The sequence below is a fragment of the Pogona vitticeps genome, chromosome 5, assembly GCF_051106095.1.
Source record: "Pogona vitticeps strain Pit_001003342236 chromosome 5, PviZW2.1, whole genome shotgun sequence".
NCBI lineage: Eukaryota > Metazoa > Chordata > Lepidosauria > Squamata > Agamidae > Pogona > Pogona vitticeps.
This window is the reverse complement of record NC_135787.1, coordinates 127,134,547-127,154,003: the sequence shown is the minus strand read 5'-3', so window position 1 is coordinate 127,154,003 and position 19,457 is coordinate 127,134,547. Positions and strand designations below refer to the sequence as shown.

Below are 19,457 nucleotides of genomic sequence, written 5' to 3'. Positions count from 1 at the left end.
AAGAGAGCCTAAATCAATAAGAACAAAGAATCTGGCAAGCATTTATAACTCTGCTTCAAACATCACAATAAGCTATGACCTCCAAGTTTGTTTTATTTGACGACACAAGATGCAGAGTAAATGAGTTATAGGTACCAGGCCTCAATATAAGCTGGTAAAAGCACAAGAATCCTGGCTTATAGCATATGTGAATGCCGCTAATGAAGTGAAAGAAAGAAAAGATCCAGACAAATAATTCTCCGATTAGCCATTTTCAGGTAAAAATTATTATTAGGTGAGGGGGGGATCTTGGCAAGAAAACATACATAGTTGTTTTATTCTGTAAGCAGAGAAACTGTTTCTCATCTGAAGTTTGAATGTGTCCCTATATAGAGATGAAAACATGTCTTGGCCCTTGTGAATGATATTTAGAGGAGACAACAATCACTGCAAACTTACCATTGAAGTTTACTGCCCGAATGTAACCCAGCAGCTCTTTGCCATCAACTGTGCTCATTCGTGGACACAGGCCAATATATCCAGGACAAAGATCTTTATGCATGTTGTGCAATGCATATGCCATAGAGTACACGGCATCAATGACAAACTGGACCTTTCCTTCTTGCTCATAAGATGAGTCTCTTGCAATTCGTTCCAGTCCTGTGAAATAGAGAAATTATAAGGAATCGAATGAGTTATGTTCTTCTGTGGCTTCTTCATACAGCAGGGTTCAATGGCAAAACACAGGACAACTGGCCCCTGTCTCTTTAGTACTTGAACAAATCAAATTCTGGAATCAAGCTCTGCAATAAGAATGAATTACACTTGATTGTGTAGACATCCACTGATACTTCATGGCTTATTTCTTTGACTAAAAATGAAAATGGAAGAAGTGGAAATTCCCTGGTGAACAATTACACTGTGGCAGTAGAAGAACAGAAGGACTCTCATGGGGGCCATTGGCATGAAATGGTAATTAGTACAATAGTCAATTCTATTTGCTTAAATCAACATTCAAAGCTAATTTAGAAGGACCTATTCAGAAACATCTGCATGACGTTTGCATTTCTTTCCACCACTTCCAGCGTAGGTAAATAGTCTAAGATGATTTCTGATGCAGAGGGACACCTTAACAGATTCACAGCATGCTGGATGGGGTGACATTCACAATCTAGAAATGCATTTGCACTCCCACGAGTGGCATTCTAGAATCTAATGAATGAAAGATAGTGACAGAGCCACATAAACTGAGTGCCTTTATAGAACCAGAAATATTCAGAATCAGCAAAGCAAAGTGTGCTGCTTATATACCGCCCCATAGCACTTCAAGCACTCTCTGGGCGGTTTGCATGTTAATTATGCAGGCTACACATTGCCCCCCCCCAGCGAGCTGGGTACTCATTTTACCGACCTTGGAAGGATAGAAGGCTGAGTCAACCTTGAGCCAGTTACCTGGGATTGAACCCCAGGTCGTGAGCACAGTTTTGGCTGCAGTACAGTGGTTTAACCACTGCGCCACGAGGTTCTTCTAAGAATAGGGATGTGGAAAGTGTCACTGTGCTTCTTAGAGTCTCACCAGCATAATTGTCTTGTCTTACATTTGGTTCCCAGATTCTTCTTCCCCCACATAGAAATATTGTATTCAAATTTCTTTACCATACCCACATTCCAATCAGGAAGCAAAATGTTCTTCCTTGAGGCATCTCAGTGTTCCAGAACCACAAAGGCAATATACTCCAAGGTCTGAACAGAAGCACTTCCACCTGCCTGACAGACGATCACTAATTTCTGCCTCACAACTCTACCCCCTCCCTTGCCACAGAATCATATTCTATTGGGTTTCCAAGTTTTCTGGGACCATTTGTAAAGGTGTGAGGGAGTTATTTGCTTTATTTGTTTGTTTCTTTAATATCTTGCTTTTCCTTGCTCAAAGGAGGTCAAGCAGCATACACAGTTCTCCTTTCCCCACTTAACCCTCACAAGAGTCCTGTGAAGTAAGTTAGGATGGGAATGTGCACCTGGCCTCATCTGAGGCGATGTTGGGGAGACTGTGATATTCCATAGGTGAGTATGTATCTTATAATCTAAGCAATGCAACTGTTACAGGGTTAGTGGTTTGTTCCCTACTTATACTAATCACTATTAATGTATCACAGTTTAATTTCCCCCTTGAAGTCCATAAATCTATTCAAAAGCTAAAGCTGACCATGAAAAATGCAAGTTATCCAGGGATCAATTCTTCTGTCTCAAAAAATGTGCATTTGGGGATGTGTGCATAGGTAAAAGAGAGGATGCATGAGCAGATTGTGAATGTTGAGATTCGTGCATCCACATAAAATAAAGCCTAGAAGTTTTCAACAAAAATACACCAGACAAGATTAAAATATGAACACCTGACTTTACCTCTGATCATTGTGCACTCAACCAAATATCTAAACTTTGTCTTATATTTTCAAATGGGGGCACATTCCAAGAAGAAGAATCAACATAGGCTGTTGTTTCAAAAGCCCTTGTGTTCAGCTTAGTGATTCTAACTCAGCAGCTGGCTAATGTTATTTATAGGAAATTTCTTACAGCATCCTATCAGTCTGTTTTAAATGAAACAGAGAAAATACCTATACTTTATCTACATCTATTGTCTGATAAACATAACGCATTGGGGGAAAGGTGTATTTCATGCCAAGTGGTGCCACCATCTGTCACTGTGCACAAGGCTGGCGTATGCTGCTTTATTTTTAAACAAAAGCAAATGATAGACTTAAAACTGAGGTCAATATACAGCTATTTCATACAAAGGTAATGCAACATGCTCATATTTATAGATCTGTGCAAAATTCAGCTTGCTCTGCAGAACTTAAACCATGATTTATTTGTTTACGTATTTTGTCATTAAGAAACTCATGAAAAAATAAGCAAGGCAGTGATTAGATTCTGAAAATTATAAGGCAAGGATGAAAACAAACATGCCATTTTATTCTTCACACAGCTTAACTAATGCAGAAGACACATTAGATACAATTTGTAAATTACTCTCTTTCTTCTGTTTCATGCAAAATGCCATTAAAAGGATCTGTCTAATGTATTTTGCATTATATGCACAAAATTAGCAAGTTTGATCATGTTAGCTGTTCATAATTTGTGCCCCCATTCCATTGCTAAAGTTTCTTCCTTTTCATCTAAGAGGGGAATTTTTTTTTCCACAAATGGTATTCATTTGTTCATTCTCAGTATTTATGAGGGCCTTCTGAGTGCCAGATCCTCAAAAAGTGACGAGAAACACAGAGATGTGAAATATATCAGATTGGTGTGTGATTCTTAAAAATAAAACTGTTGCAAATCATACATGCTGTTCACATTCTTAAGGAAAGGCTACTGTGAAGAAATGATTATTCATGTCCTTGTTGATGCATGTACTGAGGCAGCCAACCATAAGTGAGCTGTAAAGGAATTACATCATTGTGTGGCCACTATCAAGTGGGCCACTGCCAACAGTCCTCACCCTTACATCTGCCAACATAATATTTTTTACTGTTCACATTTTAGCCATATGACTACCAGTAATAAGACTGAGGGTAAATACATTGTAATTGTGCTATCATAAATCTATGCTTTTATTCTTATTCTTATTGATTATTAGGATCTGTAGCAGATAGCTATTTTGGGCTTCTTGATTTGGCAATCTCTCTCATTTTGAGGATGGAGCAAAATATTTTCTCTTTTCCTACACACTATGAAACATGCTATTTTGGAAGATCTTGGTTCCACTCTACAAATTAGTGCAGTAACTGTGAGTATGGTGAACATAAAGATGGTTCACAATATTTATATCTTTTAAACTCATCAATAATAATAATAATAATAATAATAATAATAATAATAATAATAATAATAATAATAATAATAATAATCATAATCATAATCATAATCATAATCATAATCATAATCATAATCATAATCATAATCATAATCATCACCCTGTTGTGCAATTATGCAAAAAGCATCACTTTTTTGAAGCAAACTGGGACAAGTTAAGAAATCTCTGTATCTCTGCATTATATACACTGAGTTGCATGACTCAGCCAACAATGGGTATTTCATAACTTAATTAAAGTGTTTTCAAAACAAGGATGTCAAAGCAGGACCAGGACTTGGATTTGTTGCAAATGTGTTACATAGTCTTTCCTCCACTCTAAACTGCAGAGTGAGTAATTATGCTTTTTGCCACACTATGCCTGAACTGTATTTCTAACTCTCAGATCTGCTTCAGACTTTTTTACTTCAGTCCTCTGTTAGAATCCTCTGCCTGTACCAGAACTTCTTAGACGTGACCTTGGTTTCCCGTTTTTCATCCACAGCATTTCTCTTTTCTGAATCACATGAACGGCAATAGGAGTCCTCTTAACTGTTGCTCAGGGGCTAGTTTGCTTCACAGCACTCACTTACCTAATCAACTGTCAACTCTATCACCTCTGTTAGTATGTTTGGGTCAATTAATCGGTTCTACATGAAGACTACCTTTTCTTTACACGTCCAGCAAACTCCTCAAATCCTCAGTGAACGCTTTTTGTGTTGTTCCACCAGCTGGGTAAAAAAAGGTGTAATAAAACCCTGTGGAAATGAAAGGTTGTGCTTCCTAAGGAGATGACAGTCTTGCTCTGAGAATGGGAAGACATTCCTAGCTTTGCCAACTCATTAAAGACACATTGGTTTATGCTGCCTTTCTCTATTTGGTTAGGTAATGTCTGCTATGTTTTTCTATTTTCTATTGATTGTGATTAAAATTATTTATTAGGTTTGAAATGTTTCATGCTGCTTTCCTATTGCATTACATACGCATTTCAATTACATATTTCTTTAAAAAAAATTGCATGCAAATACTATTTTAAATGCTATTTTAAATAGCTTGTTAAACAAACAAATAAGTGAATGAGACTAATTTCTTTCTGGTTGTCATGCTTTCCCTCACCTCCTTTAAAGTTCAGAGGAGACATCCAGATGTTTCTGATTTTGGTTCACTGTGGCTTCCTCTTCCATACCAGAAACTGTGGTTATTTATGGTCACCTTAAACAACCCACCTTTGTAAAATACAGTAAGAAGAAAAGGGAGCAAACTGCTAAAACTGAGAGGAGATTAACCTCCTTCATGTAGCAACCAAATCATGATTTGGCATTAATTGCTAAATGAGGCTATCTGGTAGCAGTTCATTGTGGCCTTCTCTTCTATTGTATATTTACACCCTTATACATGCAGACATTATAGCTACAGTGGTGCCTCGCTAAACAGTTACCCCGCATGACAGGTTTTTTTGCTAGACATTGACTTTTTGCAATCGATATATTGCTTCGCAAAACAGTGATTCCTATGGGGAAATTTCGCTGGACAATGTTTGGTCTCTGCTTCGCAAACCAATTTTTGCTAGACAATGATTTTGACAGCTCCCTCCATGCTTGCAAAATGGGTGTTTTCGGGACCTAAGCTTCGCAAGACAGCTATTTAAACAGCTGATCGGCAGTTCACAAAGCGGCTTTCCTATGGCCGATCTTCGCTAGACAACGACGATTCTTCCCCATTGGAAGGCATTAAACAGGTTTCAATGCATTCCAATGGGGAAATGTTTTTCGCTAGATGATGATTTCGCTAAACAGCGATTTCAGTGGAATGGATTATCATCGTCTAAGCGAGGCACCACTGTAATTTTACTTATATATTTTTCCTGGAAAAATCAGATGATTATGAAAACCTAAAGAAACGGAAAGCAGAAATATTCCAGAAAAAACTGTTTTCTGTACCAGCTATCATTATATTCTCCATGATTTTGAAAAATTTGCAAAATACTCAGTCATCCAGAAGAAAAACATATTTGTTCTTTGCCAGTACTAAAAATACATGAGGTGTAAATCTTTCCACCCTGACACTTCCATATCAAAAACTTCCCTTATTAGTCATAAGCATGCATGTTGTAAACCTCAAAGCTTCAGAACATCTTTTATGTAAAAAAAAATCACAGCAGAACCATATCCCAATGTAATTAGTAAAAACTTCAAACAAATACTGAAAATAGCCACAGGAATGAAGGGGAAAGGGGATGAGATATAGGGAATACAGAAAAGTGATTGTGATGTTGACTTCACTCTACAATTACTATATTCATATGTGCAACACAGTGCGATATAATTATTACAGTAGATGCAGTATGATTCTTATGATGATCTCCACCCCAGGTTCTTTCTAGCTAAAAGGTATTCAGATAAGTGGTTTACCAGACCCCCCATCACCAAACACTTTGAGAGTATGCTGTGTGTTAAGACTGCAGAGGTGGTGGGGTATGTAGTCTTATCAACCACATACACACACAGGTGATCTTCACTGGTTCCTCTCCCAGGAGGAACAGTGAGAATACAAACTCCCAGCCCAAGGATTCCAACCCACTGAGCCATACAAGCATACGTGAGACAACAAACATTCCCCCAATGAGCTCTCCATTTAATAGTTACATAATCAAAGGAAAGGAAAAAGAGACCCAAAAAAGCACACATACTACAGGCCCCAAAACGTGTTTCTATTAGCAAAACACTGGGTGTTATGTGGTCTTCATCATGAAAGACAGGACTAATGAGATGGGTGGAAAGCTTAACACTGCTTCCTAGATTTGAAATAGAGCCTAATAAAGGGGCCCATTTTAAAACAACAGAAAATAATCACTCCTCCTGTATCCCTCAGAAATTCCAACCCAAAATGACTCTTCAGACTGGCTCAGTTTATTTGGATGTCTGATGCAAAAGACACGGTAGAAGCTGTTCCCTTGCATGCACCAAAGCTACAGGTTTGGAAGATGGACTAAATCTTCTATCAGTACTAGTGGGAAGCCAGTATCATCTGCTTTTCCTGAGAGCAGCAGGCTAGCTTAGTGGTAAGAGGTCAAGCCCATGCCACACACAGCTTTCTCCTCCAACAGAAAGTCATGGCCAGGGGTCTCAGGAAGAATAGCCAGAATGATGCCTCAGCAGCTTCTCTGCATCTGCTGCACACAGCAGTTGTTGCAGTCTCTGCCCTCATCTGGTCTCTGATAGGCCACTTCAAGAGGGCATATCTAGAATGGCTCTGTGTACAATAATATGGTAAAGCATCAGTAGTGCTGGCTCTATTATTAGGCAGAATAAGACACTGTCTTAGGCAGCAGAATGGAGGTGTTTGAAAGGTTACACATTGTTACTTTACTGTATTTGCATATTGATTATCTTGTAGAGAAAGAATTGCTTGTGAAATGTTCTATGTTATGTACCAAAATAACCGCTGGAATTATTGCACCTTCATATGTTGCCTTTAAGAGGTTTTGCCTGGGAGGGATCTTTCTGGATAGGGGACAATGTCAATCAATCCAGTAGCAGCCAATTATTCCCTCTCTTTTACTCAAACAGTCTGAAGTAATGTAGTCAGTCATGTAATGACTCTGTCATGAAGCTATTTAGTCAGTAAAGCTCTGTTCATGTAACCAGTCTTTTTCCTACAGGAATGTTGTTTATTTTGATCTATTCAAAACTGTGAATAAATATTTTTTCTCTTACTTGTGTCTCTGAGTGAATTATTGAGACAGTGAGTGCCAGTTGATGAAAATCAATAAGGATTGGTTTGCTGTGATGAAACCTGAAGCTAATTCTTCTCTGTAAGTCCCTGAAATGTTTTGCTGCATAGCTAGATGTTTTGTAAGCCACAACATTTTTACACTCTGCCAAGAACAACTAGGTTGGCTTTAGATATTATGAGCCTTTACTTGAGGGAGCCTTGATATTGGCTGTTCTGCCTCAGGCAGCAAAAGGTTTTGGGCTGGCCCTGGGTATGAGTCTATATTTTTCTCATCTCTCATTGTTTCAAGTGCCTCTGGCATAGCAGTACACATGGTATATTACAGGAACATGGCCATGAGCATGTTTTTACAAGCCAAGGACTTAGGTCTCTGTGTGACATACCAAGCTGGCACATTGAGCTTTCTAGAGTCAAAGTAACAATAAACCTGGGCAAACTTTGGAACAACTTAAGCTTCGTACTAGTATGAAAATATAAAACATTTGCTTCATGTCATATCCAATTAAGGAAAAATATGTATGCTACTTCTTTTATTATTTCCCCCTCTTTAAGTAACAACACTCATTATTCAGAGGACTACATTCTTGTCAGTGCAACGAGAGTTAGACAGATAACCTCTTATTTACAAAATAATCTTTCATTTCCATTCTTTGCAAGCATTCACTCATAAATCAGATTGCCACATCCATTAGAAACAAGTTCATTTTATTATTAGCACTATATGTCTTCCTCTAATTAAGTACAGAGGGAATAAAATCACAGGGTTCTGTTCCTGCTTTCCCATCCTCTGTCCCTTTCTTGTAAGAAATGCTCCAGGACTTCACTTTCCCTGAAGCGACACAGTTATAACACAGATTCCTTTCCTCTTCATAAATATATACACGATGCAAGGAAGTTGCTAAGAATGTTCCCTATCTAATTGTTTTGAGATCTAAAACAGTAATTTACCCAGATGACAGTGACTCATCAACTTAATTGGCTGTAAAATTTAATTATAGCTGTACTTCCCAAAGTAAATGTTAAGATATAGCTGTAAAATGATGCATATTGTAAATGCCATAAATATAAGTCAGCCACCCACAAAATAATGTTACACCTTCAGCACATTTTCTGTGCTGGCCCCTAAAAACCAAATTATAACATTTCACAGATACATTCAGTAGGGTCTATGCAGAAAGGTGTTGAATTCAAATGTTAAGCCAATAGATTCTGTATTGTAATCTCAGTGCCTCCTAGGCTATTACAATGTTATATTGGAAAATCTAGGTATGTTACGGTGCTATTTGTATGTAATTATCTAACATTTGGAATCTGGGTTCCAAGGTCTAAAATGCTTTAAAAACTTATGATACCCATGGAGCAATAAGGAAGACTCAGCGATCCCACTTCATGTTTTGGCACTATGTTTTTATAGAGAAACAGAGTGTGAGAGAAGTAAAAGTAACCAGTAAAAGCAAGCCAAGCCAGACCTGGGCTATTCATTTTGATGCGATATTAGTGAGCTTGTCAGTCCTCAGAAAGCTCTGGTGGATCCAGTCTGTGGGTCCTTGGCCTAATTGTGATATTTCTTGTTGTTATGTGCCATCAAGTTGCCTCCAACATATAATGACCATAATAGGGCTTTTAAGGTATGTGAGGTATTTAAGGAGTGGTTTTACGAGTTCCATATCCCTAATGTATTTCCATGACCAAGTGGAGGTTCAAAGCCAGGTCTGCATCTGTCAATTTACTACACCATACATGATATGAGGTTGTCTCTGGAATTTACTTTTATTTTTTAAAGAGCTGTCAGTAGGGGGAAGATTTCTATGATGCCATTTCCCCCCTGCATCTTATGTTTGAGCTTATGGGTGGTTTTGAATATGTTTATGAGTAATCTGGTGAGAAAGGCCAGATTACTCATAAACGTGTTTACACTTGCTTATGGGTTCAAATGTAGTTTGCAGAGAAAATATGAAATGTCATAGAAATCCTCCCCCTAGTTGTCAGTGTTCATATTAATAGGTAGAAATCTATACGAAGGCAAGTAACACCATTTTGTTTGCTCATTCAATGTTGTCACTATGTTTCTTGTTTGTCTGCGTATTGGTGTGCATGGCACCTTATCTCAAATAAACCCCTCTTTCTGATCTGCAACCAACTAGGTCACATGGATGGCCTTAGGCTCTATGCTACTTTGTCAAAAACTAAGGTAACAGGTGTCAGCTCTTCTACTTTCAGAAAACTCTTCCCATAATCCTGCATGTCCGTCACAGAATCCTATGGATTTGAGTCTCTCATAGACCACAGTGAGACCGACTGTAACCCTGGAAAAAAAAAATGCAAGTAAAAGCTAAAATATACCCGTGACTTTCCTGTGAACATTCTAGGAAAAGACTTTGAAATGACTCAGAAAGTAAGCTTGCCCACCATTACTAGCCCTTTATACTGAGGCCCATGTAAATGTTTCTGAGGAAACATGAATTTTCCAAACCACAGTTTTATAATCCCTGCATCAAAGGACCATACAGTAGAGACACACTGAAAGTAATGGCTGAGCAAGATAAATAATGTGACACACATATGTGTATAATGCAAGAATGCACGTCACACACAAAGCAATATTATGAATGTTATCTACAGGCATATCATTCCTGTACAAAATACTTCTATATTATATAAAAATATCTAAAAATTACAACTGTATGATTAGTCAGAATTATATTAGAGCAACTTCTATGTGCTGCTTTTTCAAATGACCTTCAAAACAATAACCATCTTGTTTATGACGAGACCCCTTCTGTGTTGTCTGTGCTTAATCTGAAACATTATTTACTTTAGCTGCAAATGCACACATGTGATCAGTATTAAAGGATCCAGTCTTTGATCCCTATGTATTGGTCTGCAAATAGTATAAATTTTGTGTCTTCTTGAAAAACATATGATTGTTATAGGAGTCACTGCATGTAAGCCGTCCCTTGTCAGCTACCATGCACACACATGTATACACAGAGATAATATGACATGTGCAATACCACCACAAGTCATTACATTTGAGAATGGTAACTTTGTACAACTCTGGAAGCAGAATGCGGCAGCCAGACTACTTACTGGAGTGAAAAAATACCAACATATCTCACCCACTCTGGCTGCATTGCATTGGCTGCCCATCCGGTTCCGCATCGACTTCAAAGTGCTGATGCTTATGTACAAAGCCCTAAATGGTTTAGGGCCTCGATACTTGGCGGAACGCCTACTCCCACCAAGATCTGTCACTCGTGCGAGCCAGGAGGTGAGGCCGAGGAGCCTAACGCCGAGGGAGGCCCGGAAGGTAAAGACAAGAAATCAGGCCTTCTCGGTGGTGGCTCCTCGCCTTTGGAACAACCTACCTCCTGAGATTCGTGTGGCACCCTCGCTGGGTATCTTTAAAAATCAACTAAAAACATGGATGTTTCGGCAGGCCTTCCCTCCAGACAATTCCTGATGCCCTCTCCTCTCCCTTTCCTATTGTTTCCTCCCTCTCCTAAGGTTTCTTCTATTTAAAATTTTTTATACTATTTTATGCTGTTAGCCGCCTAGAGTGGTCTTAACCGACCAGATAGGCAGGATATTAAATAAATAAATAAATAAATAAATAAATAAATAAATAAATAAATAAATAAATAAATAAATAAATAAATAAATAAATAAATAAATGTAATATTTCATGAAAAAATGCACAGTTGTTATACAGGTCTCTATGTTCTCAAGGTACATATAGAATCGCATCCGCTTCAGAATCCAGAATGATCGTTACGTATTAGCTCACCAATAGTGTAAGCTGATGCTTCTATGGGGGGGGGGAATGCAGAATTGTTGTGAAAAGGTTTGCTAGCGATCAAGCACAAAATCTCAATAGACTTATGAAGAAACTCTCAGCAGACTTATGAAAGAGCATCCAGCTGGAGGTGGCTGATGTGCTTTTTTGTCCCTGCTCTAGTGACAACAACCAGGGACAACACCTGGAGGAGCTTAGTCATTATCCAGAATTGGCTGTGGAAAAGGTAAAGGAAAAACTGAAGGTTGGGATAAAGGAGATTGGATGGCACTGTAGCACCAATAAGATCTAAATTCACAGAAGGCTTTTCTCAGTTTTATTGAGTTTTTATTCCAGGCATCAAACTACATCCAACCCAAGCTGTATTTGTAATTCAGTCTGTGCATTGTGCAACTTTCTTAAACATTAGCATAATCACTTAAACATTAGGGGAAAATCCCATCCCGCATTTTCCATTTCTGAGCTACAAAAGACACTTAATCAGAATGGAGATACGAATCTCTGACTTAAGGGCTTTAGTCTTTCTGATTTTTATCATAGGACATTTACACACTGCTAGCAATTTGTTGCTTTTTAATTCATTCTTTAATCTAGGGCTTAACAGAAAATTAAATTAATATGGGTGGTCTGAAACTCTGAATATATTTTTAGACAGTGGCACAATTCCTTAACCTTCTGGTTATCATTCCAGCATTTCCTTATTTATTTATAAAATATGAAAAACCAGGTGGTCGCTAAAATGAGTTGGATTTTGCAGTAACCAAGCAGCCGATATAATTTTTCCATAAGTTCAGTGGCTCAGAAAGGAGTCCCACCTTTTGCTGTAAGGCTGACATCCTTTTCCCAATTGTCAGGGAGTAAAGCCCATTGAACTCAATATGACTCACTTCTAAGTAGAGATATTTATGCCTGCATTGTACAGTATTTTTCTTTAAACACTGTATCATGAGCAACTAAAATTATTATTATTATTATTATTATTATTATTATTATTATTATTATTATTATTATTATTATTATTATTATTATTATTATTATTATTATTATTAAAACTTGTTTCAAACAAATCATATGAAATGTACTGGCCGACAGAGTCTGCTTGAATTTCAATGTGTAAGTAAGTAAATGAATGAACGAACGAACGAATGAACTGGCTTGTCAGGGTAGTGCTCTCCAAAGCCTGGGAGCAAACTACTGAGAAGGCCCTGTCTCATGTCCTCTCCAAATTAGCTTGGGAAGGTGGAGGCACCAATAGAAGTGTCTCCTTAAAACCTGAGAAGGCTTATGAGGAGGGGTTTTATGAACCAAATGTGAGAATTAACTGTTCAGAATGTAAAAGAAAAGCCAAGAGAAAGCTGTGCTGAGGAAGTGTGTATGTGTGTGATATATCTGTGGAGATTCTGAGTCATCCAGGTGAGGTTATCTGGAAGCTGAGTCATGGCAATTGGACTTCTTTCATATTAGGTTGGAATGTTTCGCTACTCATCCAAGTAACCTCGTCAGTCTGTGTATGTGAGTGCTTCATTAGTGAGAGAGAAATGAAGAAAGAACTTGTTGGATTCAGAAGAACTCTGGGGGACTTTTTAAGCACTGATTTTGTTTTAAGTCCGTTCAATATGAGTCCTATGTTTTCTCTTACCACAAGAAACTTCCACATACATATCTAAATAGAGATTAAAGTGCACTCCTGACACGCCTTACTAAAAGGTAGGCATTACTCAATTTCCCAGGGCTGAACTGAACTGAAGAGTAATTCCCAATCAGGCAAAAAGATACCTGATTGCAACTTGGATATTATTTAAGATAGTCCCTCTCACCCAACGTGGCACACTCCCAATATGTTGGAATACAGTACTGTATATCCTCTGCACTGGTTCACAAGCACTAATGCATAAGTACATACATACATACATATAAGTTTATTGCGTAGCACACAGGCCGTTGCAAAGTACATCAAATAAAAACAACACAATACAGTACAATTCAATACACTGTAGTATGAGGGAGGGAACTAAAACCAGGTTAAATGTCTATCACAGGTAAAAACCTCTAACGTCTTAAAAATACCATAGGGAAAACTAAGTGATGGCAGTTGAAAGACAATATCTGATGCCAATAACAAGCATCTATCGGGGAGAGGGGCCCCCAAAGGGTACATGAACCTAAATAACTGCTTGATTAATAGTAGTGGGGGCTACATGTTTTATTTTCATTTTCATAAGTGTAGATATAAACCTTGCCATTCGAAATGTAATAAATTTATTTCTGTCTGAGAGTAGGATCCCAAGCATTTTCTGGACAGGTCTTCCAGGATGTTTTTCCAAAATAGGCTTCAAAAGCCTTTCACAGTGGGTCACGAATAGGGGACAGTAAAACACAACATGTACTAAGTCCTCAACTGATTTTTGGTCGCAAGAACAAACTCTCTCACAGTATGGAGTTTGAGTGTAACGCCCTTTTAAGCTAGCAAGTGGCAGCATATCAAGGCGTGCCTGAGTGAAGGCTTTTCTATAGTTGAAGCTCACTAAATCGGCAAAATAAGAAGGAAGATTTATAGGCGGAGGTGAAATAATCTTATAGAACGGGGCCGTTTTTAGAGTGCTTAGCGAACCTATATCTGTTTGGTAACAGAGATCAAATAATCTCTGCTTTAATAAGCTTTTTGCTGCAGACAGACCAAGGTGCCTTACATACTCTTCTGAAAATCCAAGTTTGGCTACTAGTTGCAGTACGGAGGATTTCCACGTTCCAGAATTCATTTCCCCATATGATGATATTAAATATTCTGACTGAGTGGTAAATAGAATTTTTAGCCAATAGTTAACTATTGATTTGTTGACGAGTGTCATTATTGACATTATCGATAATTCTAATCTAACTAGTGCTGAGGGAGTTGAGGGGGTACTGCCAACAATAGTCGGGCAAATCTATTTTGGGTTACTTCTAGTGGGTATAGGTTTCCAATTCCCCATATTTCAGCACCGTACAGAATCTGGGGGAGTAACTTGGATTTATAAATTTCTCGAGTGGGAGGGATCAAATGTCCTCCTCTAGTTCTGCAGAATCTAAGTATGCCAAACATGGCTTTTTCGAATTTCTGCTTTGTAAAATCAATCTGAAATGCCCAGGAACCTGACTGATAAAACATCACGCCTAAATATTTAAAGTGGGTTACCTGTTCCAATATTCTCCCATCCATTGTCCATTTGTGTACTTTAGGTCTTCTATTGAAAACCATAATTTTTGTTTTCTCATAGTTAACATTAAGAGAGTTCTCCTTGCAATAATTACTAAATTGTTTTAATAATCTTCTAAGACCTATTTGTGTGTGGGATATTAGCAAGGTATCGTCTGCATAGAGTAAAATTGAAACAGACTTTCCACCTACTCTTACAGGGAAACATTGCAGTCCAGTTAACCTGGCTACCATATCATTGATGTATAAATTGAAGAGCAATGGAGCTAGGATACAGCCCTGACGGACACCTTTAGATGTTTTAACTATGTTAGATAGTTGACCAGAAATGCCGGCTCTGACCCTTAGGGAAGTATCAGTATGGAGGTCTTTGATTCTTTGTAGCAATCTAGGGTCTATTTTAAGATTTATAAGTTTTCCCCACAAACGACCTCTTGGGATGGAATCGAAAGCAGCTTTGAGGTCAATAAATGCTACATATAATTGCCCTGAAGATGCAGTAGCATATTTGTTAATTAGATGGTTAAGCAAAAAAATATGGTCCAATGTTGAATGCCCCTCCCTAAAACCAATCTGTTCAGGAGCTAAAAGATTATATTCTATCACCCACTCTTCCAATTTTAAAAGGAGATGTCTTGCATAAAGTTTGCCTATTACATCAAGCAAACTTATAGGTCTGTAATTGGCTGGGTCCTTTCGCTCGCCTTTCTTATAAATGGGCACGACAAGTGAAGATGACCATTCTCTAGGAGTGCCACCCACTGTATCTATATAGGTAAATAAGGTAGCTAGGGTTGGGGCCCACCAGTCCTGAAAAGATTTAAGTATATCTGGGGGAATAAAATTTTCTCCGGGAGCTTTATTGCTCTTGATTGTTGAAATCAATGATTTTATTTCTTTAATTGTGACTGGAGGCCACATTGTTAGATCACTGGGGGATGGTATTAGAGGTATAGGTATTTCAATGGTAGAGGGTGGATCATTGAATAATTTGAAGTAATATTCTTCCCAACATTCAATGGGTACATAAGAATCCAGATCATGGCGAAACCTCCCCTCTGCTGATGCAAGCAGTCGCCAAAATTTTGCCATATCTTTCTGGGACAAAGCAAGGGCAAGCTCCTGATAAGATTCTTTTATTGAGGCTTGTTTTTTTCTTTTTGAGAAGATGTTTATATTTATTGCGGAGATCAAAAAAATATCTGGGTAAACTTTTAGACTTATTTTGTTTGTGCAATTTAATAACTCTTCTTAATTGATGCTTCATAGTTTTACACTCTCTATCAAACCATCTGACATTAGTTGGTCTGCTTCTGGGTGATAATCTTACCCTCTTGGTCAAGAAGGGTTTCAAAGTGTCTATTAGTTTACCATAACCTGCAAGAGCAGTGTTGATGTTTGCAGCTGCCTCAATTTCACCTTTCAGTTTGAGCATAGGAGCACTATACAAAGTTTGTTGTATTTCCTGCTGGAGTATGGGAGACCACTTCAGTCTAATATTTGCTGTCACCAACACTTGGTCTATTGGGAAAGAACTGTCCTCCCCATTATTTAATGAAGCTTTAGGGGTGTGCATGTAGAATATAAGGGGCTGATGGTCACTTTCTGGCTGTGTACCCACTGTAAAGTATAAAATTTTATCTAGTAAAAGGGGGGTAATAGCTAAATAGTCAATCAAACTAGCTCCATTTTTACTGAAATATGTGAACTCCCCCAATTCATCACCTTGGAAATTACCATTTAATATTACTAGATTTAGCTTATCGATCAGCTGCCAAAACCTTTTTCCAGTCTTATTCAGAAGGGGATCTTTTGTATTTCTTGACTGATTATAAAAGTCACCAATATGCTCAGCATAGGCAGATCTAAAATGGCCATTGCCCAGACATGCATTAAAATCTCCAAGCAGTATTGTTTGCGCTCCATGAAATTTTGTCTCAAGATCATATATGTACATTTCTAAATCAGACCAGCAATGCTCGTAGTAGAAAGGAGATGAATAAGGTGGAATATAAACATTCACAACCAAAATTTCCCGGTCATTGAAGGTCAGGAGAAGAGCCATTGCAATAGATCCTAAAGATGGTAGTAGTAAAACAGCACAGACCACTGAGGTGGATATTAGACAAGCCAACCCTCCGTTTGGACGACCTCTGGCTACTGCAGGAGTTGCGGCGAGAGTGTATGAAGTAAATCCATTTAATAACAACTCAGATAATAACCATGTCTCCTGAATAAAGATAATATCAAAACTTTTCATAAATGACAAAAATGATGGGTTTTGAATCTTGTTCAACCAGCCAGACACATTCCATGAAATACATTTTAGATGGTGCTGTCTTTGAATTGCAAATTGTCAATTTGAAGCAGGATAATCCATGGATGATTCTAAGTCAGGCATTGAACTTGCCACTGAATCTATTTCAATAATATCAGGAGGGTTACTCTGGGTGTTATCTAGGGGTGCCTCAGTTATCAAACAGAGATCAGGATGGTCTACAGGCACTGTCAAGTTAGATCTGGGAATCTTTTTATTTATTATTACCATGGGCTCAGGGGGATTTTCATTCTGTCCTTGAGCTGTGTCTCCACTGGGCATCCTAGTGTGGGCAGTTGATGGATTACTAGGTCATCATTAGAATTTGGGGGCTGTTCTAGATCCCTTAAAGTTGCAACCAGGGAGTCCAGGCGATTCACTAAGGACGCCCGGACATCAGTTGGTAATTTACTAAAGGATGAGATAAGACGAGTCTCTACCTCCTCTTCTGGCCAAGCAAGGTCTGGGTTGATCGTTTCTGTTACATACCCATCATCCTTATAGTTTTTGATATCATTTTTGTAGTCATTTTGCCAATCAATTGGGTGATCTTCTAAAATTTGAATAAGGTCTTCCTCTGTATGTTTCTCCTGGACATAAGCTAGTGTCTCTCTTTCCACTTTTCTAGTGTACCCACTCAAGAGAGGTAGGGGTTGTGCTTTGTTTTTAAAATATCGTACAGCAGTTATACCCCACTCAGCTAATTCCTTTCTTCTACTATAAATCCTATTGGTTATTATGCTGTCTTTGAATGTTACTATCGCACGTGCATGGGTATAATTGTAGAATAAGTAGTCCACATTTAGAATTTGGGATGTGGAAGTTAGTTCAGGAATTATAGGTTCTAAAGTGCTGATCAAGTTCCATTTTCGTTCATTCTGGGTAAGTATCCCCTTTCGTTTTGGGTATCCACAGAATGCCAAAGTGTTAGCCATTAATCTTAGCTTCCATCTAGTTCTATTCTCAGGCTGCATCAACTGGGATGTTAGCTGATTATTATTCTTAGGGTTACTATTTATCACATCAGTCCATGGATCATTTCCCACTATATCTATTTTATCTTCAATATCCTGTATGAGGGGAGTGATAGCTATTTGGTCTAGATTTGTTGGGGTCTGGCCAATATCTAACTTTTCAGAGTTCCTTTTGGATCTAGATTTTCTTTCTTTCTTTGGTTTCCTCTCAATAAGTTTAAATAGATTATGGAAATCCATCTTGTCAGATGACTTTTTTGTCTTGCTTGTGCGCTTGATATTTTTAGTCTTTTTTGTACACCCATGCAGACTCCTTAACTGTGCCCTGTTTTTAGCCTTCTTTTTAGAAGTTGTTTTCCATTTGGACAAATCATGCAGTGAAAGTGCAGATGTATTACCTTGGTCGGTTTGTGTATTATTGTTTCTGGGTAAATTGCTTATTGCAATTAAGTTGGTTAGTGTTGTTAGTAAATTATGAGATTCGAAGAGGAATGATTTAATTAACTTCATCTCATCTAGGATATCTTTTACCCAGCAGAACAGTGTGCTGATATCAGACTTATCACTTGTCTTTATTATTATTGGCGGGGGTCCTTTTTCTATTTGGGTGCCTCCTTGTGTTAATTCCTCTATTTGTTTTAATATAAAGTCATCTACCTCCTTTCTTCCTTTCTTCTCCACCCCACTGGTGTCCAAAGCATTTTCTGCAGATGCTAGTTCCATTGCCAAGTTAGGACCAGGATCATCTTTGTTTGATTCTATTATTGTACACCTATTCTCAATTGACCAATCTAAAGTTTCATTTGTGTGTTTAATGCCCTCATTTTTGGGAGAAAAGAAATTAGTGATTTTCTTTTGACTCCCTTTCCTCCCTTTCTTTTCTTCCAGAAAGCTGCCATGTACTGGGGAAATCCCATGTTTTTTATACCCCTGTCTAGTAAAAACCATTATTCAATAAAATCAAATTATTGCTGTAATAGACTAAATTAAAAATTAAATTAAAAAATATAATTAAAAATAATAAAATAATAGGAAGGAATAAGAAAGATAATAATAAACTGTGATGAATTCTATACATATATAAAACTATAAAAGTATAAAAATACAAAAACTATAAAACTATAACTGCAAAAAATTCCAAATTCCAAATTCTGTTTGACTAGTCCAGAAAATACTCATATATAAGTCCATCAACCAGAATTGAAACTTTAGGTTGTTGAGGAGCTCCCGCAGACTTGGACACGATAATAGAAGTATGAACAAACACTGAGCGGGCACTCCCAAGTTTTCTTTAGAGTTCTTAAGAGGCCCACAACTGGATGTCCGTCTCAGCTCCCAACCGTCCACAGGCAAAATAAAGATGTCTTTAGACTTTTGCTATCTTTAGACTTTGCGGCAACAAATATCAAAGTTTGTAGGGTAGGGAGTTTCATTCTCAAGGCAGAGAAGTAATCTCAAATGGCTTACTGCACCTGCCGTTCTTACTCCGTGAATCTCTACTTGATAGTGAGTACTTGATAATGAGTGCCTGCTTGATACAGAAGTTGCAAAGCTTTTCAATCAGAGTTATAGAAAGTGGGGCGCTTCAGCTGGCTTTCTGTGGGTTTGGA

The 19,457-nt window shown here is 37.9% G+C and overlaps 1 protein-coding gene across 10 annotated transcripts in view; it reads right to left on the bottom strand.

Moving 5' to 3' along the window:
* Positions 1-19,457, bottom strand: part of GRM8 (glutamate metabotropic receptor 8) — a 643,193-nt gene that overhangs the window by 250,491 nt on the left and 373,245 nt on the right. For all 10 annotated transcript variants that reach the window (XR_012087423.2, XM_078376738.1, XM_078376737.1 and 7 more), the window contains one exon: positions 439-639. Coding sequence is in view for 9 of the 10 variants with exons in the window: in XM_078376738.1 (XP_078232864.1) it covers positions 439-639 (201 nt within the window). In the remaining variant the exon portion in view is untranslated. The remainder of the gene's footprint in view (positions 1-438; positions 640-19,457) is intronic.